At 45.9% G+C, this 23712-nt stretch overlaps 1 protein-coding gene across 4 annotated transcripts in view; it reads left to right on the top strand.

The window, feature by feature from the left end:
• SGO2 (shugoshin 2) overlaps positions 1-23712 on the top strand; it is a 137291-nt gene that overhangs the window by 77019 nt on the left and 36560 nt on the right. For all 4 annotated transcript variants that reach the window (XM_077275698.1, XM_077275696.1, XM_077275695.1 and 1 more), the window contains exon 5: positions 441-529. In XM_077275698.1, the coding sequence (XP_077131813.1) occupies positions 441-529 (89 nt within the window). The remainder of the gene's footprint in view (positions 1-440; positions 530-23712) is intronic.

Genomic DNA, 23712 nt, shown 5'->3' with positions numbered 1-23712 from the left:
AGTACCACGCCGTCCTGCGTCTGGGGGCCGCTCCATAAAAACGCAGGCGAAATCCACACAATGTCCGCAGGTAAAACGCAGGTCATTTTACTGGCGGATTCTATAGAATCCGTGCGGAAAAATCCGCAACGTGTGCACATACCCTAATAAATTTAGATTACCTTTTTAACCTGTGCTGTGGATATTTAAATCTGCAGTGTGCCCATTCTTTCTACAGAGTTTCACTATGCATTTCACTCTTAGCAATGCATGGGGTGAAAGCCATCTGTAATAAAATCAGCATGCTATACCGAATGCATAATGGATTTTTTTTCCATCACGTATGGAAGATTGTGGTGCTAGGTTGTGAGTTGGTGTAATAACTCCTTATCTGGGTCGGAAATCAGAGCAGACTTTGCTTTTCTGTAATTGATTGTATTGTGTAATTATTGACTCTCTAGTCCTCAGATCGTCCATCACTGAATGATACAAAGAGTGAACGTTTTAGCCGGCAGAGTACAGTGTCTTTGGATGAAAATCAAGGCTTTAGGTAACAGATTAAAAATACTGTGCCATGCTGTACTAGTCAGCCACAAGGCAATATTATCCACAATGTTATCATACACTCCCCTACTTTTGGCCAAAAGTTTTCAGACTGACACAAATTTTGGTTTTCACACTGTGCTGCTTCAGTGTGTTTAGATCTTTCAGTCGGATATTTCTCTAATTACTGAAGTACAATTATTGTGCAAGCATCTCATAAGTTTTTAAACTGTCACTGACTATTACATTGTTTATACACAGACTCAATATTTATTGTTGACCCTTATGCCTAGTCTTTAGGCCCTGTCCTAACATGCCGGATATCCGCTTCTATGCTAGATGTTGACTGACTGGTCGCCCCTTCTAATCAGTGCTTGGAGTATATCTCAATTCTCGTGTTTTTGATTGTACACTTGCTTTTTGAGGATTGACCACAGGTTCCCAGTAGGATTGAGATCTGGCGAATTTTTCTGGCCATATAGAAAAAATTTCTCCAGCAAGATAAAAGTAAAACTTCCCATTTATTTATAATGCATTAAAAGGTATATCAAAAGCACACCAAGGAATCAGGAGGGACTAACGACCAACGCGTTTCGACTGTGAGGTCTTAATCATGGTTTGTGTTAGAAAGGAACCATGGGGTGTAACTGCATTGCTGTGATAGAACAGGAGTATCGGTACTTGCTGACTGGTAAGAGGGAAAAAATCTAGAACAATTACCAGAGACACAACAAAGGGCGGAGAGTCAGTTTCACAAATTCTTTTGAATATGCGGGATCTTCTAATTATAATTCATCTGAGGAATTTTTGGACATTTCTTTTCATTCCACCGAAGAAAAGAATAATGCACCCAGCAGCGCTAGATCATTTAACCCCTTTCTGACCTCAGACGGGATAGTACGTCCGAGGTCAGATCCTCTGCTTTGATGTGGGCTCCTGCGGTGAGCCCACATCAAAACCGCGACATGTCAGCTGTTTTGAACAGCTGACATGTGCGCGCAATAGCGGCGAGTGGAATCGCGATCCACCCGCCGCTATTAACTAGTTAAATGCCCCTGTCAAACGCTGACAGCGGCATTTAACTACCGCTTCCGGCCTCGCGGCCGGAAATGCGCTCATCGCCGACCCCGTCACATGATCGGGGGTCAGCGATGCGTCAGGATAGTAACCATAGAGGTCATTGAGACCTCGAGCGCCACCCTGTGGTCGGCGCTCATAGCAAGCCTGTAATTAAGCTACATAGGAGTGATCTGATGATCGCTGCTATGTAGCAGAGCCGATCAGGCTATGCCAGCTTCTAGCTCCCATGGAGGCTATTGAAGAATGGCAAAAGTAAAAAAAAAAAAAAATGTTTAAAAAAATATGAAATAAATAAAAAAAATATAAAAGTTTAAATCACCCCCCTTTCGCCCCATTCAAAATAAAACAATAAAAATAAAATCAAATATATACATATTTGGTATCGCTGCGTTCAGAATCGCCCAATCTATCAATAAAAAAAAGGATTAACCTGATCGCTAGACGGCATAGTGAGAAAAAAAATTCGAAACACCAAAATTACGTTTTTCTGTTCGCCGCCACATTGCATTAAAATGCAATAATGGGTGATCAAAAGACCACATCTGCACCAAAATTGTATCACTAAAAACGTCGGCTCGGCACGCAAAAAATAATTTATTTATTTATTTTTATTTTTTTAAGCAAAGTTTGGAATTTTTTTTCACCACTTAGGCTACTTTCACACTAGCGTCGTTTGGCCTCCATCGCAATGCGTAGTTTTGGAGAAAAAACGCATCCTGCAAAAGTGCTTGCAGGATGCGTTTTTTCTCCATTAACTTGCATTAGCGACGGATTGCCACACGTCGCATCCGTCATGCGACGGATGCGCCGTGTTTTGGTGGACAGTCGGCACAAAAAAACGCTACATGTAATGTTTTTTGTGCATCATGTCCGCCATTTCCAACTGCACATGCGTGGCCGGAACTCCGCCCCCTCCTCCCCGGACCTTACAATGGGGCAGCAGATGCATTGAAAAACTGCATCCGCTGGCCCCGTTGCGCGGCGCTTTCAGCGCTATCGTCGTTGCGTCGGCACGTCGCATTACGACGTGCAGTGCACGACGCTAGTGTGAAAGTAGCCTTAGATAAAAAATAACCTAGACATGTTTGGTGTCTATGAACTCGTAATGACCTGAAGACTTATAATGGGAGGTCAGTTTTGCATTTAGTGAAGCTAGTAAAAAAGCCAAACAAAAAACACGCATGGGATTGCACTTTTTTGCAATTTCACCGCACTTGGAATTTTTTTTTCTCTCATTTTCTAGTACACAACATGGTGAAACCAATGATGTCATTCAAAAGTACAACTCATCCCGCAAAAAATAAGCCCTCACATGGCCATATTGACGGAAAAATAAAAAAGTTATGGCTTTGGGAAGGAGGGGAGCGAAAAACGAACACAGAAAAACGGAAAATCCCAATGTCATGAAGGGGTGTATATATTTCTCCAAATGCAGCCAATAACGACGGAGAGTGGGGAGAAAACCTACACAGGCAAGGTTACCATCCGAGGAACAGAAGGAGATTCTAACCTGTCCAGTGTGGAGTCTAACAAGCTTCATTCTATCTCGAGCACAAATCTCATTGTTAGAGAAAGGATGAGGTTTTTGTTCAACAAAAAAAATTCATATATTTAAAACTAGTGAGGAGCGAATTTGTTCGAAAAACGATCGCCAAACATAAATTCGGCACGAATATGGCACATTCGGATTTGTGATCGGAAACACGAACAAATTTTTATAAACGCAAAAGATCTGTAACATTCAGTAAAAAGTGCGGGAAATTATTTGCATTGCCACAAAAGTATTTTTTGCACTTTAGCAACGATAATGGTGGTGTATCATGAACGTTTGGCACGTGTTTGATGAGGAAAGGGGGTTTGCAGAGCTCAGAGGCGTGGCGTTCTTGTAAACAGTCTTTTTTTTTTTTTTTCTCCTAACTTTGTGTGCTAGCCGATCATGGCGCAGGAATCACCCACAATGTCTTGACACAATGGCTTGTCATTGGCTGCTGAAATCACTTGTCTCTCTCCATATAAACAGCGGACATCTTGTTTTAGCGTCATTTTGACACTGTAAACAGCGCAGAGAGGCTGCTCCTGACACTGCCACTGTTAACAGCAAGATTTTAGTTAGTTAGTTAGGCGGTTGTATAGCAGTTAGATAGTTATATAGCAGATAGACAGTTTTGGCATTACTGAGGTCTATAGACAAAGCCAGGAGGGCACATGTAAGTGTGTTATGCACTGTTTCTATTGTGCTCCATGCACGAGTATAGCATTCTAAATAATATTTTTTCACTAGCTAAATGTGACTCAGCCTGCTGTATCCCACCTTGTCATTTAGTGCTGTGATATGAAACTGTCTGCAGACCTAACGCACATTAAAAACATTATAATTTTTCAGTGGCAAAAAGTTAGACAACCTGCCGTATCACACTTTGTCATTTTGTTGGGTTCAAATTAAGCTGTAGGGGCCTGATTCTGAGGCCACCAAAAACCCTTCTGTTCCTGACGTCATACAGTAGCGGACATCTGACTTTCAAATTGTTTGTATCAAATCTTCTTTGTCATACAGGCCTCATCCACACTCAAACAATTATTTCTTCTGTGACTAACACGATACAGCACGCCATATTTCACACTGGAATTTACTGTCGCTGAATTTCAGCTGTTTGCAGAGGGGGTGTAGAGTTTAAAATCTTTTTTTTTTTTTTTTGTTGCAATTATTGTGCTTCTACCACAGTATCTGAGCAACATGCCTGTGAAAAAGCAAGGCCGTGGTAGAAGGGGAATAAGGTTTGGTGTACGTTGGTAGGTGGTAATGTTTGTGAAAGCACTAGTGAACCAACATCCTATGCAAAGACAACTGACAACTTCTGTTACTGGACGTGCTACACCACTACCTTTCTTTGACAGACGCACAGCGGTACACCTTGTTGATGAGGCCCAGAAAAAGCATGTGCTTGAGTGGATGGCAAGCGCAGCTTCAAGTGGCCTCTCCACCTCTTCCTCCACCTCAACATCACACACAGTACAGTCCACAGAGGTGGCACCCAAATTCCCCTTGCTTCCCCCTACATCCCAACTCTCCAACAGTACAACTAACTGTATGGAACCACAGATGGGTGAGTCTAAAGACCTGTTCACACATTCTATGCCATGGTCATCAGAAGTACTCCAAAGCTTCACAGAGTAAAGAGGAGGAAATCTGCACCGATGCCAATTTTTTTTTTTTTTTTTAGCTTGGATCCGTGGCAGAACGAAGTAGGGTCCGAACAGCATCCTGACCCTCGTCATCAGATGTTAACCCTTGGAGGGGGGATGGGGAAGTGAACCTGATGAGACTTCTGAGGCTCACGCGGACTGTACTGTGCTGCAGGGCAGGAGAGTGACTCCAAGGGTGAGGAATGTGATAACACAGAGGATGATGATGAGGTGTAAAGGCTGAGTCACACATAACGATATCGTTAACACGTCACGCTTTTGGTGACGTAGCAACGATCCCGCTAACGATCTCGTTATGTGTGACAGCGACCAACGATCAGGCCCCTGCTGGGAGATCGTTGGTCGTTGGGGAATGATCAGGACCATTTTTTGGTCGCTGATCACCCGCTGTCATCGCTGGATCGGCGTGTATGACACCGATCCAGCGATGTGTTCACTTGTAACCAGGGTAAATATCGGGTTACTAAGCGCAGGGCCGCTCTTAGTAACCCGATATTTACCCTGGTTACCATTGTAAAAGTAAAAAAAAAAAAAACAGTACATATTCACATTCTGATGTCTGTCACGTCCCCCGGCGTCCACAGGGTTAAAACTGCTTTTGGCAGGAGCGCTGCTAATGCACGCGCTCCGGCCGAGAGCTTCCCTGCACTGACTGTGTCAGCGCCGGCCGTAAAGCAGAGCACAGCGGTGACGTCACCGCTGTTACTGCCGGCGCTGACACATTCAGTGCAGGGAAGCTCTCGGCAGCAGCGCGTGCATTAGCAGCGCTCTTGCCGAAAGCAGTTTTAACCCTGGGGACGTGACAGACATCAGAATGTGAGTATGTAGTGTTTTGTTTTTTTTACTTTTACAATGGTAACCAGGGTAAATATCGGGTTACTAAGCGCGGCCCTGCACTTAGTTACCCGATGTTTACCCTGGTTACCCGGGTGCTGCAGGGGGACTTCGGCATCGTTGAAGACAGTTTCAATGATGCCGAAGTCGTTCCCCTGATCGTTGGTTGCTGGAGAGAGCTGTCTGTGTGACAGCTCCCCAGCGACCACACAACGACTTACCAACGATCACGGCCAGGTCGTATCGCTGGTCGTGATCGTTGGTAAGTCGTTTAGTGTAACTCCAGCTTTAGATCCCAGTTGGCGTGAACATAGAGGCACACAGCTGAGTAAGTCGTCTGAGGAGGATGACAAGAAGGTTACGTTGCGCCTTACGTCACAGACAGGTAGTGATGCAGCCAGGATGAGCAATGCATCCTCAGACACAACTGTGGCTATGATCAGCAGCATCTGCGGGTCTGCAGCTCGCAGATGTGTCAAGGGTTGCCTAACCTGGGCCTTTTTTGACACTGCAAAGGATGAGCCAACTCACAAAATCTGCCAACTTTGAAAAAAAACTGAGTAGAGGTAAAAATGCAATAATTTTGATTGTGCATGTGAAGGTTCATACATATAATAGTCAGCATGCGTTACTGTGGGAAACCCACTGCTCTTAAAATGCGGACCAATGGACCTCAACAACCATCAGCCGCCCAATCAATCACATCTGCTGCTTCCTCCTTGTCTGTTACCGTGTCAACTATTGAGACTCAAGTCTTTGACCGCAGAACCTCGGGTTCTATACCCTCTCCAGTCACGCTGATTGAGAGCCTGCTGTCAGCTGTAACGGAAGTGGACATGCCTGCTGTTTTTGACCGATCTTGGAGAACGAGTACACCACAACTTTCTCAATCCACCATAACATCTCCGCCTGCACCTCTCTCACGGTCCAGCAGTTTGTCCAGTTCACTGTACTCCACCCTCTCTCGGCACTGCAGCCAGCCCACGGTTTCGCAGTTGTGGTCATGTAAAAGATTTGTTTCCTTTTCCGCCTGACAAAGCTAAGATGTTGATCTTCACCATCTCCAGTCTGTTGGCCACGGAAATGCTGCCTTTCCACCTGATAGATACAGATGGTTTCTGAAAGCTGATGGCCGACGCAGTCCCCCAGTACCAATTGCCCATTTGCCATTACTTTTCTAAGAAAGCTGTGCCTGTGCTACACAAGCATGTCACAGACAACATCATCCGTTCCTTGACTAAATCTCTGTCTGCCAGGGTGCATTTCACCACAGACACTTGGATGAGTAAGCATGGCCAAGGGCGTTACATATCGCTGACTGGGAACTTTGTAATTCCGGTGGCTGTGGGGGCAGGCGCTGCTCCACAAGTCATGGAATCCCCAAGGCTTGCAGAACAAACCTCTACATTTAATACTTCCTTCACTTCTGCCTCCTCCGCTAGGGCCTCCACCTGCACCATCAACCTCTACCTTAATAAGACATGTGTTCCAGCAGTGCAGAGCGAATCCCCACCACCTCTGTACAGCGCAGCCAGGGCTTACCACAACCAACCAGTATGAAAATTGATGTCTTGGAGATCGCAGTCATACAGCTGAAGAGTTGTGGACAGCTCTCCAGGCTGAGTTTAACCATTGGCTGTCTCCGCTGAACCTGCATCCAGGGAAGGCTGTGTCCGATAAAGGTGCGAACCTGGTGGCGGCCCTACGGCAATACAAGCTCACATACGTGCCTTGCATGGCTCACATCCTCAACCTGGTGGTACAGCGTTTTCTCCACCACCATCCTGGCCTGGGTGAGTTGCTCCAGAATGCACGTAAGCTGTGTGCTCATTTCCACCGTTGGCACCCCTCTGCTCATCGGCTTGCATTGATACAGTTGCCAGTTAACAGGTTGATATGTGATGTGCTGACACGGTGGAATTCTACTCTGCACCTGTTGCGACTGTGGCAGCAGTAATGAGCCCTGACCCAGTATGTCATGTCGTATAGCCTGGGCCAACACAGTACGAACGTGGCGCATATCTCGTTTACAGAGTGGGCACAGATTAAGGACCTCTGCACCCTTCTGCACTGTTTTGAAATGGCTATTAAGATGGTTAGTGCTGACGCCACCGTCATCAGCGTCACTATTCCGGTCATCTATATGCCAAAGCAGACAGAGACAATGTTAACTCTTCTGCATCCTCCTGTGCATTCCTCCTAAGTTCCAGACTATCGTCACACAGGTGGGTGCCATGGGAGGGTGGATTACGGTGACCGAGGGGGGCTCATGATAACAAACTGTTATCGAAGGTGCGAGTTCCAAGGAACAAATGGAGGAAGAGGTGATGGGCTAGTAACTGTCAGATGAAGAAGATAATTCTCCCCTCTCTGTTGTTCGTGGTTGACGGGAGGGGATGGAGGAAATGAGCCTCACTGTTACCCAGCCACAAACACAGCATGGGCTTTTTGACCTCATGTAGAACCTGACATATGAGTGCCTTCTTGCTGCACTATCTGTGTCAGGAAATATGATTTATTTGGTTCCTTATTATCATGCACATTGAGCTCTGCTACATCCATTAGAGTTGCTGTTCTAAACACAAAGCTCTCCTTCTCACTCGGCCTGCGTGTGTAATCCTATACTCCTCCCCCCCCCCCCCTCAAGAATGCGTGAGTGATCAGAAACCGGCTGAAAGCAGTTCTACTAGAATTCTACTAGAGTTCTACTACATGTGCTCTTTGTTGTAGGATAGAGTTATTCAAGACGAAATAACTTGACCCCCAGTAGAGATATAGGTGTGAAAGTTACATATTTGGAATGTGCAATGATAGAGCTACACAATAGTGCGTTTTCTAATTTCCTGACCAGCAGATTCCGAGAAATGGATTACTACTTAACCAGGTCATACAGTTACTTCTTGTTTGGGCTCAAATTCACACCAAGCTCATGCCCGGAAGAATTGTAGTTCCGTGGTCGCTGTACGGGGTGCCATCCCCGAGCTACGACGGTTAGGAGTTTTCAGTAAGCTTCAGTCCCTCTGAGAAAAGAGGAGTGCATTTCATAACTCAGCCCACTCAGTGATGTTACGACTAGAGGGTATATCTTAAACTTGCTGAGTTATGAGCGGGTCTTTGCCCAGGAAGCCTGCTACAGAAGGCTCTGCAGACAGCCTGATGCACTGGGATGTCGCTCCTCCCCCACGCCACATGGCAACCATGATATGAAATACCTGTAAGTCTTCTTTCGTCTTTTAATCCCTTTTATTTTGTAAGCTTTTTTTACATACTATAATTGTCTCATCTTGTAATATCGTTTTTTATACTTTTTGTAAACACTGCCTAATCTTTTTGGAGTAAAAGTTATAATATTTACTAGCTTTGTTTTCCTTGCTCTAAAACGTACCCCTAACGTCCTCTGAAGTAAATCACGCTACTGATTGGGTTGGCTCCTGACCCGCTATTAATCATAGAAATAGGAGTTGGTGGCAGTGCAGCGTGCTGAGCTTGTGGGGCAAAGCTGGCAGCGACAGAAAGGGTTTTAGAAGTGTATTGCCCGGCTGCGGCTGGGAATAGCTTTCCTGATAGCCAGTACACGAGCAGGCAGCCTTTATGGCAACTAATTATCCGAGGTGCAGTTCCCTGACTGACCTAAGGGTAAGGGGGGCCCCAGAGAGCTGCAAGTTCTAAACCGGAAGTGGGATATAAATAAATCCCTGAAGAAACACCCCCGGTTCATGACAATCTGCAACACGATCCCTGTATAGTAATGAATAGAAATACTACTAACTACTGGGTTACCACTCTGTTAGATCCACGTTATAAAACCAAATTTTGCCAGATGCTTCCCACCCTGGAAAGGGACCCGCGAATGCTGGAGTATCGAAACACGCTTTTACACAACCTTAAGCGAGCTTTTCCGCAAGACAGCAGTGAAGCACACAGTTCGCATCACAGCTCTAGACTTCCAACCTCCGGCACGTCAATTCATCAGTGCCAAAACATTAGCAGCAGCAGTGGTGAAAGTGGAAGATGCAATTTCTTGAGTGCTTTGAACGAATGGAGAGGATGGTGCAGCGTCTAGAACTGAATATAAATACCATCAGGTAGGGTTTTGGACCCTTTCACATTTTGGTCTTCCAAAATGGTTGAGTGGCCTTAGCTCGCCTCACATGCCTTGGAGGTTTTATCGTACCCGTCAGCCAGCGTTCTCTCAGAACGTGTCTTCAGCACTGCTGGTGATGTCCTGTCGGATAAGCGCAGCCGGCTGTCCCCTGAAAGTGTAGACCGCCTAACTTTCATGAAGATGAACAAGTCATGGATCTCCAAGGACTTTTGCACCACAATCACAGACTAGGTGATATTGCATTTCTCCTTCGTCTCATTGGGGGACCCAGGACTGTGGGTGTATGCTGCTGTCGCCAGGGGGCTGACACTAAGTAAATAAAAAAAAAAGTTAGCTCCTCCTCCGCTGTATACACTGAGACACTGGCCGCAGGCGAACCCAGTTCATGCTTAGTGTCTTTAGGAGGCACATGTCTGTTTTTTCCCAGACCTCTTTCCCTTCTACCATGAAGATGAGATAGGGGCAACGGACCCTTTTGAAGGGGTCCGATCTCTCCAAACCAACAACAGGAGAGCACGTGGAGTGTCGCCTCCACGTATCCTCTCCTGCAGCATGGAACAAGATGCTGGACTCAGCCCTGACCACCCTAAGGTATAGAAACCCTAGGCTGTACAGGGACATAGGTACAGTCCGGGCGGCCCCCACTGCATCACCAATGCTAAGACTGCGGTGAAGGAAGGAGGCGCACAGTCCCTCTCATCCCTTGTAGGGAAGATGAGCTACGGTGGCTGCACCGTTCTTTACGCAGCCCCCTCGAAGCTGAAGCACTCAATCCATGGGTCCTTTGCAGAGTAGGGGGGCTGGGAGGGCTCCTGCTGCTGCGCTCTTCTTCCTGGACATGCGCTCCCATGTGCACATCTTCCGGCAGCCTCGCAGAGTCCCCGGCTTCGGCCGGCGCTAGGCCGTGTCCGTAAGCCCCGCCTCCCAAGCGCGTTTACTTCTGGCGGCCCCGCCCCCATATGCTCAGGCGGTCGCCGAAAATTTAGTCCCCGGCTTCGGCCGGCGCTAGTCCACCGGTGGAAATCCCACCTCCTGAGCACGTCTGCTTCCTTTTCCGCCCTTGTGCTCCCACAGGCGCACCTATTTACAGACCTCCTGGTCAAGGGTCCGTGTTTTCGGGCTTGCGAGGAAAGTGTCAGCATCACGCTAGATACTCTTCTCCATCTGGGGTGGCTGGTGAATTTAAGAAAGTCATCTCAGAAAATCTCCTTTCTGGGGATGATCTTCTACACCTCACAAGGGCTGACAAACCTCCCCGGGACAAGGTCCTAACCCTCCGGCACGAAGTGCGGGGCCTTCGCCAGCCGATCCCTCATACCATCCGGTTTTGCATGAAAGTCTTAGGAAGGATGGTGGCAGCAATAGATGCAGTTTCATTTGCGCAACTCTATCTTCGTCCCCTACAGCATGCCCTCTTGGCAGCTTGGGGCAGGAACCCATTCTCTCTATAACCAGTGCCATCTGTCCTCAGGTCAGACAGGAGCTTACATGGTGGACATTGAGTTCTTCCCTTCAACAGGGGAAACTCTTTCCTCCAGTCCATTGGCTGGTGCTCACGACCGACTCCAGTCTCCTCGGTTGGGGAGCAGAGTTTCGCCACCATACTGCACAGGGATGCTGGTCTTCGTGGGAGTCAACCCTCCCGATCATCCTTCTGGAAATTCGGGCTATTCGGCTGGCTCTATAGCACTCATTATCTTCTGGCGGGATGGCCCATTCGGATTTAATCGGAGAATGCCACGGCCGTGGCATACATAAATCATCAAGGGGGTACCCGCAGCAGGGCAGCCATGCACGAGGTAAAAAATATCCTCTTCTGGGCCGAGAAGAACCACTCTGTGATCTCGGCAGTCCACATTCTGGGCGAGGAGAACTGAGCAGCGGATTTCCTCAGCCAACAAGGTGTGGTGTGCGGGGAGTGGTCCCTCCACCCCGATGTTGTCCGACAGATTTGCCAGCGCTGGGGGACCCCGGACGTGGACCTGATGGCCTCCAGGTTAAACGCCAAAGTGCCCAGGTTTGTCGCCCGATACCGGGTTCCACAGGTAATCGCTGTGGATGCGTTAGTCCTACCTTGGAACTAGTTTCACCTCCCATACCTGTTTCCCCCGCTGCTCCTAAGAGTCATCAGGAAAATCAAGATAGAGCGGGTCCCAGCCATTCTGGTCGCTCCAGATTGGCCTCGTCGGTCATGGTACGCAGACCTAGTACAGCTGCTTGCCGAGGCTTCCTGGTGGCTGCCAGAGCGCGCAGACCTTCTCTCTCAGGGCCCGATCTACCACCAGAGCTTCCAGAGCTTGAGGGCCCTGTGTTTAACGGCGTGGCCATTGAATCTTGGATTCTAACCCAGGCCAGGTTCTCCCAGAAGGTGGCCACTACTATGATTAGCGCCTGGAAGCCCACCTCGGCACGTATCTACCATCACACCTGGAAGGTCGTCTTATGGGGCAGAGAGCGAGGTTATTCTCCGCTTCGTTTCTCTATCACCAACATTTTAGCTTTCCTCCAAGCCGGCCTGGATTCGGGTTTAGCACCAAGTACCCTCAAGAGACAGATATCAGCCATGTCTGTCCTTTTTCAGCGCAGGATCGCTATCAATTTCCAGGTGAAGACCTTCATACAAGGCGTTTCTCACATGGTACCGCCATACAAGTCCCCCCTGGATGCTTGGGACCTTAACCTGGTCCTAGGGGTCCTGCAGGAATCTCCATTCGAGCCTCTTCAGGACATCTCCTTGACATACCTTTCCTGGAAGGTAGTATTTCTGATGGCCATAACATCCATCAGGCGGGTCTCGGAGCTGGTGGCTCTATCCTGCCGAGTTTCCTTTTTGCTTTTTTTTTTGTCAGGATAACGTGGTGCTTAGGCCAGCACCCCCTTTTTGCCAAAGGTTGTTTCCTTGTTCCATGTGAATGACGACATTGTCTTGCCTTCGTTTTGTCTGGCGCCAACACACTGTGTGGAAAGGCCTCTCCATACGCTGGATCTAGTGAGAGCTCTCAGGAGATATTTGTCTCGGACAGCTTCCTTTTGGCAGACAGACACGCTGTTCGTCCTCCCCAAAGGTCGCAGGAGGGGTCTCGCGGCCTCAAGATTGTCCATAGCCAGGTGGATACGTTTTACTATCCAGGAGTCCTACCGCATCAGAGGTGCAGTCGTTCCAGCTGGGATCAGGGCACACTTCACTCGGGCAGTGGGCGCTTCCTGGGCTCTTCGGTACCGGGCATCAGCGGAACAGGTTTGCAAGGCGGCGACCTGGTCAAGTCTCCAAACACTATAATATCCATACTCCACTCATGCTTCGGCGGATGCAAGTCTGGGTAGAAGAATTCTCCAGGCAGCGGTAGCGCACCTGTAGGCAGTAGGTGCTTAGAGCTTTTACCGTGGAGTCAGTTTCCCACCCAGGGACTGCTTCAGGACGTCCCACAGTCCTGTGTCCCCCAATGAGACTCAGGAGAAATGTGGATTTTTGTGTTACTCACTGTAAAATCGTTTCCTCCGAGACGATCATTGGGAGACACAGCACCCACCCTGTTACCCAGATGGCTTCTTCTTTATTATTCGGTGGGTTTGTTTCTAGACATGTTGCACCTGTATTAAAGCTGATTTACTTTTTGTTCTCCTGCTGCTTTTTTCACCAAACTGGGTTTGCCTGCGTCCAGTGTCAGGGTGTATACGGCAGAGGAAGAGCTAACTTTTTTTTGTTTACTTAGTGTCGGCCTCTTGGCGGCAGTAGCATACACCCACAGTCCTGTGTCCCACAGTCCTGTGTCCCCCAATGAGCGTCTCGGAGAAAAGGATTTTACGGTGAGTAACACAAAAATCCATATTTTTTTGTGTGATGCATTAATGTCACATAACTACACTCTAACAAGAAAAAATAAATTTTTTGTCATCTCATCATCCTTGTCTCACTCCAGGAGTCCGTCCGTCAGCCAGGGTCGCGGCTTGGCGGCCACTGCAACGAAATCCGAAAAAGTGTAAATGAACCGGCGATGAAGAATCCGCTGTGCCTTCAGAGGTCTAATATGTATAAAATTTCCATTTTATTGAAGAATAGTAGAAAAATATAGAAGAGCACAGTTGCATGCAGTCAGATCAGCCAGTGGACATCTATGGTCACCTTGTGACTAAGGCCTTGTTACAGGCCGAAACATGTTGGTTCTAGATGTCCACTGGCTGATTGCTGCAGTGCCATCCTACAATTTGTACTGTGGTTGAATTGAGGCCACTTTCCTGGTTTCTGTCCCTCATTTCAGGTGTTTTAGTCGCATTTGGGGCCGTTATAAGGTGTTGTGCATGCGTTTGTTTTTGCCTCCCATTGACCTGAACGGCATTAGGTTATGTTCGGCAAATATTGCAAATTTGTCAATCGTAATCCGAACCGAACATTGAAATATTCGCTCATCTCTATTAAGACTCTCTTTGACATTAATAAATTAACTTGGAATCTGACACTTAAATACCATTTTTATAAAACAGAGGACAGTAATGTAGCAAACATTCCCTCTTTGGACATTACTATTCCAGATTCCACAGCACATATACTGCATGCGGTTTTTTGGATTTTCTCAATGTATTCTATCTCAGAGATCTTGAATCTGAGTCATTGATAAATGATTGTTCTCTCAACGACCGTTTTCGTATGTCAAATTCCTCTTTCTATCCAATTCAATCCACGCCCCTGGCCTGGATTCTTTTCAGGAATTAATTGAAGAGGAATTGATCATATTAGATAAACAATCACATATGTATATCGACAAGCTTTTCTCTTATGAAAGACAAGCTTTATCTGATCTCGCCAACAATGATTTGCTGATCAAATTAGCAGATAAGAGAGGAGGTGTATTAGTCCTGAATGAAGGTTTATATTGCATAGAAAATCTTAAAATTCTACATGATTGTTTCACCTACGACAAAATATCCCATGATCCGACCACAGCATTACAGGCCAAATTAACAAAAAAAATTACTGGATGATGGTATGGCTATTAAAGCAATATACCTAAAATGGCACATTATATTTTTGTCCAACATCCAGTTATTCCAATATATCATGCTTTACCTAAAATCCACGAAGGATATTTTCCCCCTTCCTTTAGGCCGATCATCTTGGGAATTGGATCAAGTGAGAACCTAGGAGAATGGGTAGAATGTTATTTGCATCCCCTGGTAATTCAATTTCCAGGTTGTGAGAGTCACCAAAATGATAGTATCCGTACTAGATGGTTCCACCTGGCTCTCTTCATACAAATGGTTAACTTGCGATGTAATAAGTCTTTATCGTTCCATCCTGCATCAGACTGTTATGAGCAGCCTGTCGTATTTTTTAGTAAAATGCAGCACAAATAGAACAGAGATCCAAATCTTCATTCTAGATGCAGTTTTCTTTTTGCTACCACATAATTATTTTTCATTTAATAAAGAGATTTTCCTCCAAAAACAAGGAGTAAGTATGGGGGGAAAATGCTCACCTTCCCTTGCAAACATTACAGTGGCAGTTTGGGAGGACAAATACATTTTTGGTGAGAAAAATCCTTTTAAAAATTCAATAGAATTTTATGGTCAGTACATAGACGACTTATTCATCATTTGGAAAGATACGGTCGAGGAGGCCAATAGATTCGCTAGATATCTGAATAATAAAAATGTCAATCTGAAGTTCACTCATTTTGTGTCAAATTCTGAAATCAATTACCTGGACATGGCATTAGAAGGTCACTTGCAAACACAATCCATTCACATTCACCCATACAGAAAACCAACACACACTAATTCTATTTTGGAGGCTCATTCATGTCCGGCTAAACATGTAATTAATAACACCCCTCTTGGTCAACTCGTACACCTAAAAAGTAATTGCTCTTCTCCAGCTGTGTTCAACAAGGAAGCTAATATAACAATGCAGAGGCTGAAACTCAGAGGCTATTCACACTGGTGTCTACATAAAAATATGGTGGACAAAACGGAAAGAAACAAACTGATGAATAATAATTATAAAAAAAATTGAAGCCTCAAAGAAAGAAATATGCCATTCTGAACCAAGGTAAAAAACAACTGGCGGATATATTAAAAAAAAATTCAGAAATCCGCTTTGTAGCCAGAAAATCACAAACTCTAGGTGGGATTATCTCACCGAGCCTATTCCAAGATGTAAGACCTGTGCACATGTCAATAAAAAAACTACCACCTTTACTACTAATGTCATTAGAAAGTCCGTCCAATTAAAAGTTTCATAAATTTCAACACAGAAGGATTACTTTTTGATAGAATGTACTAGTGTGAACTGCAAGACGTAGGTTGTACCATCGAGCACTTATAAAAAAAACGTTTCAGAAGACATTTATCTGATGCAAATAGTTTAACATCGCACAACATCTATCCGGTTTCTAAACATAGCAAATATTCACATGGAGGCAATACCAGCTCATAGTCACGGGAATAGAAAGGATTTTTAACCCTGCTGTTCTGTTCGGTCAAAAATGACTGAAATTGAAACTTGATATCCTGCAGATTTTTTTATTTTACAAATCTGAAACTTGTTTTATTCTATTTTCCTCATTTGAGGAGTTCTTACTAGGAGGTTTATTAACCCATTCACCCCCGGAGCTTTTTTTTTTTTTTTTTTTTTTTTCCTTTTTCGCTCCCCTCCTTCCCAAAGCCGTAACTTTTTTATTTTTCCGTCAATATGGCCATGTGAGGGCTTATTTTTTGCGGGACGAGATGTACTTTTGAATGGCACCATTTGTTTTACCATGCCGGGTAACAGATAACGGGAAAAAAATTCCAAGTGCAATGAAATTTCAAAAAAAGTGCAATCCCACACTTTTTTGTTTGGCTTTTTTGCTCGGTTCACCAAATGCTAAAACTAACCTGCCATTATGATTCTCCAGGTCATTACGAGTTCATAGACACCAAATATGACTAAGTGCTCTTTTATCTAAGTGGTAAAAAAATTCCAAAGTTTGGTAAAAAAAAATTGCGCCATTTTCCGATACCCGTAGCGTCTCCAATTTTCGTGATCTGGGGTCGGGTGAGAGTTTATTTTTTGTGTGCCGAGCTGGGGCTTTTAATTATACCATTTTGGTGCAGATACGTTCTTTTGATCGCCCGTTACGGCATTTTAATGCAATGTCGCGGCGACCGAAAAAACTTAATTTTGGCGTTTTGATTTTTTTTCTCACTACGTCATTTAGCGATCAGTTTAATCCTTTGTTTTTATTGATCGGGCGATTCTGAACGCGGCGATACCAAATATGTGTAGGTTTGATTTTTTTTTTGTTTTATTTTGATTGGGGTGAAAGGGGGGTGATTTGAACTTTTATATATTTTTTATTTTTTATATATTTTTAAACACTTTTTTTTAAATTTTGGCATGCTTCAATAGCCTCCATAGGAGGCTAGAAGCATGCACTCTACGATCGCCTCTGCTACATAGACGTGAAGCACAGATCACCACTATGTAGCAGAAATGCAGGTGTGCTTTGAACGCCGACCACAGAGTGGCGCTCAAAGCAATCGGCCATCAACAACCATAGAGATCTCAAGGAGACCTCTGGTTGTTATGGCAATGCACCGATGACCCCCGATCATGTGACAGGGGTCAGCGGTGCGAGCAGTTCCGGCCGCGCAGCCGTGAGCGCTAGTTAAATGCCGCTGTCAGCGTTTGACAGCGGCATTTAACTAGTTAATGGGCTTGGGCGGATCGCGATTCCGCTCGCGCTCATTGTGCGCACATGTCAGCTGTACAAAACAGCTGACATGTCGCGGCTTTGAGGTGGGCTCACCGCCGGAGCCCACCTCAAAGCAGGGGATCTGCCAGCTGACGTACTATTCCGTCAGCTGGCAGAAAGGGGTTAAACTTGTTCTGTTCGGTCAAAAATGACCAATGGCCTTTTATACTGATCCCCTACCATATTTTCAGTAAAATAAAGAAGTTATAATTTCTTTTGGGACTATTTTATTGCATCTCCTATTGTTTATCCAGTTGCTGTAGGTGCGTGCAGATTTCCACATGCTTTCAGTACAAGCCTTACTCTTTGGCCTTTAGTACAGTTCTGTGCAAAAAAATTTCTGTATCTTATTTACGCTGTTCCTCTAAAAAATAAATCAATTCAGTTTTCAATATTGCATATTGTAAAAGATGAGCACCATGAGAGGGCAGTAAGCAATCAAGAAGACAGAAAGCCGGACACGGTATTATGTTACAGTACCACAAAAGGGGCCATTGATACATTTGATCAACTGATAACTACTTATACATGCAAACGAAAAGCCAATCGGTAGCCAATTGTTTTTTGTTTTTCTTTATAATATTCTTGATGTGTCCGCATACAATGCATTTGTCTTATGGTCTGAAATAGACCCCAATTGGAATAGAAATAAACTACAGAAAAGACTGTTTCTGGAAGAATTAGGAAAATCACTTATTAGACCGTAGATTGAAGGGAAAAAATTGAATCCCAGAAATGAAGGAGCATCAGCCATTGTTGAAAGTATCCTGCAGCGTGCTCAAGCAAGCGAAACCACAGCCTCCACCAGCACTGCTACCGAACCAACGTCCTCCACCAGCACTGCTGCCAGCCTGAAAAGGAAAAGATGCTGCTTTTGTCCTCCATCAAGAGAACATAAATCAACTATGACTTGTTTTAGTTGTGCGAAATATGTACGTAAAAGACACCTGCATTATTGCTGTGCTGAATGCATAAATAGAATATCCAAATCCAGGCAAAGAGGAAAAAATGAAAGGCATCTAATGTCACAAATCACTACTTGTGTCAGACAATAGATCCACATTGACTGAATCCAGCGGCAGCTTTTTGCTGGTATTTAGTGCTTGGCATGACAAAAGAATACATTCCAAGTGAAACTAAGAAGACAGAATGCAGCACTCACCAGCTTGAAAAATATCCAACAATCTAAAATTATGTCAGTGCCAATAGATGAAGGAGTGGACATGCAGGATATAGGAGGCATGCGGGGGGAGAGAGGGTACAGACGAGGACCTCACTTCTACAGGTCCAGGTGACCCTGCCGTCATCTGTTCCCCCTCTCCCCCGCATGCCTCCTATATCCTGAATGTCCACTCCTTCCTCTATTAGCACTGACATGAATTGAGTGCTGCATTCTGTCTTGTTTTCACATAAATAGAATAGTGTGAACCTTTTCAGAAAAAAAAATGACGTTTTTATTATTTTTCTTTTTTTTTTTTCTCTAGTAACCCCCCACGACAGCACACCTGGAGGATGTTACCCCTTTCCTAATAGGGACAGTAAATGACAAGAGGTTAAATAACCCCTCCCTCATCCTCCCCTCAGTGTTCTTTCCTGTCCCTACTAGGGATGAAGAGGTCATCCCAGGTGCACTGTGCCAGCAGCGGTCACCGGGGGGTATACAGATAATCTGGCCGGGCAGCTGAGATCAGACTTACGTCCATTCCCTGTCACTGCTCCCGTCTCCTCTGACTCGGGACTCTTCACCGCCGCCATTCCGCGCCTGCGGGTAAGGTCTGGGGCGTTCTTCGGCTGGAGGCCTCTCAGAGCTCTCCAGCCCTTCTCCTCCTCCGCACCGCGCGCGCGTGTGTAGATACTTCCGGGCTGAAGCCGGCGGCCGGATATGACGTCAGACGCCGGCCGGCTTCTCTGAATCAGGAAGTTCCTCGTGCGTTCCAGCCAGGAACGCTAGGCATAGCATGGAAGACGTCGGCGTTCTCCCCCCACGTACTTCCGGACACCGGAGGAGGGGGTCCTCATGCAGGAGGGCAGGTGCTGCGTCCGGTCGCCTATATATTCAGGCCCTGGACAGGAAGACATCGCAGGTAGGACCACTGTGTGGTGAAGACTATGGAGATGTCTGCTTCCTCGCGCTCTGCACCTGCAGAACACAGCACCATCCCGGCCCCAGTGAGTAATCTGGCCCCGGGTGTCCATTCCCTGATGTGGGTTGTAGTCTTATGATTCCTTCTCCCCTTCCTTTTTAGGGGGACAAGGAACCCACATCAGGAAGCAAAACAAAAATGACCCGCAAATGCGCAGTTTGTATGAAGAAGCTGTCCTCTTCATACAAGAAATCATTGTGCAAAGAATGCACAGACAAAATTATCAGCGAGGAACGGCCATCCCTGATAGAAGAGATTAAAACCTTAATCCAGCAGGAGATTAAAACATCTCTAGCCACTCTTTCCCAACCTACACCATCTCCTAGTGCCCCTCCTGAGGCTAAGAAAAGAAAACTTAATCCACAGGAGGAAGAGCAGGAGGACTCTCAGGGAGAGACGTCGGACGAACCCCCAGAGGAGGGTGAATTATCCCTGGACACTGAAACTGTCCAGCAAGAGAGATACTACTTCTCTTCATCTGATATGGAAGAACTCCTTACGGCTGTAAGGAAAACTATGGAGGTTGAGGAAGAAAAAACGGCCCAGTCGGTGCAAGAAGAGATGTTTGGAGGACTTCGTTCTAGGAAGCGTCAGGTGTTTCCTATTCACCAAAACATCCGAGATTTAGTTCTGGACGAGTGGGAATCCCCAGAAAAGAAGCTGACTACTCCAGCAGAAATTAAAGACAGATTTCCTGTAGATGCCGAAACAGCGTCATGCTGGTCAGAAGTCCCAAAAGTGGACGTCCAGATTGCCAGAGTAGCCAAAAAGACCACGCTACCATTCGAGGATGCCTCCCAACTGAGAGACCCTCTGGAACGCAAGATGGACGGACTACTAAGGAAGTCGTGGGAGACGTCAGCATCTTTACTGAGCATCAATTCAGTATCCACTTGCGTTGCTAGATCGATGCATCGCTGGCTGGGACAGCTAGAGGAGCACTTGTCCTCAGGTACTCCGAGAGAAGATATTCTGGCCTCCTTGCCTATCGTCCAGAAAGCAACAGGCTTTTTAGCAGATGCTTCTGCAGAATCCGTGAGAGTGACGGCGAGATCATCCGCACTGTCAAACTCAGTAAGGCGTGCACTCTGGCTAAGATCCTGGTCTGGGGATATGACTTCCAAGATGAGGCTGTGTTCCATTCCTTTTAAAGGAAAGTATATGTTTGGACCAGCCTTGGATGATCTTTTGGAAAAGGCTTCAGACAAGAAAAAGACCTTACCAGAGCCTAGAAACCCTAGGAAAAAACCCTTCCGCGCCCAGCAGGAGCATACCCCTCAATACAGAGGAAAGGGTAAAACAGGTCGCTGGAGCTATCCGAATGGAGGGAAAGACAGGAATCTTTTTCTTTCACAACCCCAAATCCAGAGAAAGCAATGACGCGGTCATAGTGGGGGGGTCGGATTTCGAACTTCCTCCCAGTCTGGCAAAAGATCGGGGTGGATCAGTGGACCTTAAAATTGGTCAAAGAGGGGATGAAAATAGAGTTTACATCATACCCCCAAAAAAGAATGAAAACTACAACGTTATCAACACCGAAGCTACAGTCCACCCTGATAACTGGGATAGAAGATCTCTTAATCAACAATGTGATCTCCCCAGTCCCAAAAGACGAAAGAAACAAGGGCCATTATTCCAGCCTATTTCTGATAAGGAAACCAAACGGAACCCATCGGATGATAATCAATCTGAAACCGCTGAATCAATATGTAACCTACAGAAGATTCAGAATGGAGTCCATCAGATCAACAGTACCCTTAATAGGGCAAGACTTCGTCATGGCAACCATCGATTTACAGGACGCATATTACCACGTCCCAGTCCATCCAACCTATCGGAAATTCCTAAGGTTTGCAGTCACCAGGGGAGAAGTTATAGACCACTTCCAGTTCAATGTCCTCCCATTCGGACTATCAGCAGCTCCAAGGATCTTTACAAAGGTCATGTCCGAGGTGATGGCGTACATCAGAAGTCGGCAGATATGCATAATCCCATACCTCGACGACCTCTTGGTAGTGGGCCCCACGGTTCCAATTCTACAGGAACACCTTCAGACAACAGTCCAGATCCTGTCATCCCTGGGTTGGGTGATAAACCCCAAAAAATCGGATATGGTTCCGTCCACAACGAAGATCTTTTTAGGGGTCTTATTAGACTCCCACAGACAAACCTCTTTCTTGCCCGAACAAAAACGGTCCCTGCTTACATCAAAGATAAGAACATTACGGGACAAGAAGTGTGTATCTCTAAGATGGGCCATGTCGGTTCTAGGTACCATGACATCTTGCATCCAGATGGTGGCATGGGCTCAAGCCCACACCAGGATACTTCAGACATATATTCTGTCAAGCTGGGACGGATCCCCAGGTTCTCTAGACAATAAGATCCGGATACCACCGCATGTAAAGTCCTCATTAACATGGTGGCTACAAAAAGAGAACCTAATAAGAGGAGTTCCCTGGTTGCAGGTCCCAGCAGTGACCATAACAGTAGATGCCAGTGGAAAAGGTTGGGGAGCTACGGTAGACCAGCACATATTCCAGGGATTCTGGTCAGCCGAAATAGCACAACAATCCTCAAATTTCAAAGAGCTAAAAGCAGTGGAAGAAGTCCTCAAAGCAGCGGTAATTCTTGTACAAAATTCCCACATAAAAATATACTCAGACAACATGACAACAGTTGCCCACCTTCGCCACCAGGGAAGTACAAGACACGAAGATCTAAAGACAATATCAGCAAGAATATTTTCGTGGGCCGAAGAACATGTTCTCTCCATATCCGCCCTACATATAAAAGGGGAGATAAACGTACAAGCCGACTTCTTGAGCAGAACAGAGGTCCATCCAGGAGAATGGAGCCTAAACCCAGAAGTCTTTCAGATACTAGTCAAAAGATGGGGTCAGCCAGAAGTGGACTTGTTCGCAAACAGCCAGAACACAAAGGTAGACCAGTTCTTCTCGCTAGATCCGATGAATCCGGGGTTAGCTGTGGACGCATTTGTCCAGCCATGGACATTCACGCTAGCATACGCTTTCCCGCCATTGCCAGTCCTACCAAAAGTCCTGCAGAAAATAAGGGCAGAAAAACTCAAGGTGATCCTAGTGGCTCCACTTTGGCCCAAAAGAGGTTGGTTCGGGGCCCTCATCAGTCTAAAGATAGATGGGCCAATAGCACTTCCACCGGTCAAAGACCTTCTCTACCAGGGGCCAATACTGCATCCAGATCCCGAGAGGCTACACCTAAATGCCTGGCTTCTGAATTCTCAATTTTGAGAACTAGAGGACTATCAAAGAGGGTAATTAAAACATTACAAAAAAGCCGCAAAACGGTTACTAATTCTATTTACCATAAGATCTGGAAGACGTTCATCACATGGTGTGCTCCTGAACAACCTAACCCAGAGAAGCCAAACCTAGCCAAGATCCTGGATTTTCTACAAGATGGGCTGGAGAAGGGTCTCAGACCCAGCACCCTCAAGGTACAAGTAGCAGCCTTGAGCTCTTATTTTGACCAGTCTTTAGCTGAACATAGATGGGTAAGAAGATTCATGACGGCGGCATCCCGCATATCTCCAAGACCTATAAATATAGTTCCATCCTGGGACCTGAATATAGTCCTGAAAGGACTTACACTGCCACCGTTTGAACCCTTATCTTCCATAGCCATGGATAAACTCACTTGGAAAACCACCTTCCTGGTAGCCATAACAACAGCCAGAAGAGTGGGTGAACTACAAGCCCTGTCAATCAATGAGCCCTACATGAAGATTCTTCAGGACAGGCTTATCCTGCGATTAGACCCATCCTTTCTCCCAAAGGTAGTCTCCGATTTCCACAAATCGCAGGAGATAATTCTTCCATCATTCTATCAAGAACCAAAGAATGAGGAAGAGGAACATTTCCATACCTTGGATGTTCGAAGAATGGTACTCTATTATCTTCATGCATCAGAGAAGTTTAGAAAGGATCAAAATCTGTTTATTCATCTTCTCGGCCAGAATAAAGGGAAGAAGACTTCCAGATCCACAATTGCAAATTGGATCAAACGAGCAATCCTGGAGGCTTATCAAATTCAAGGCCTTCCACCACCA

Source organism: Ranitomeya variabilis, chromosome 7 (assembly GCF_051348905.1).
Source record: "Ranitomeya variabilis isolate aRanVar5 chromosome 7, aRanVar5.hap1, whole genome shotgun sequence".
In the NCBI taxonomy this organism is placed as follows: domain Eukaryota; kingdom Metazoa; phylum Chordata; class Amphibia; order Anura; family Dendrobatidae; genus Ranitomeya; species Ranitomeya variabilis.
Note: the sequence above shows the minus strand (reverse complement) of the source record. Positions and strands in the feature narration are given on the sequence as shown.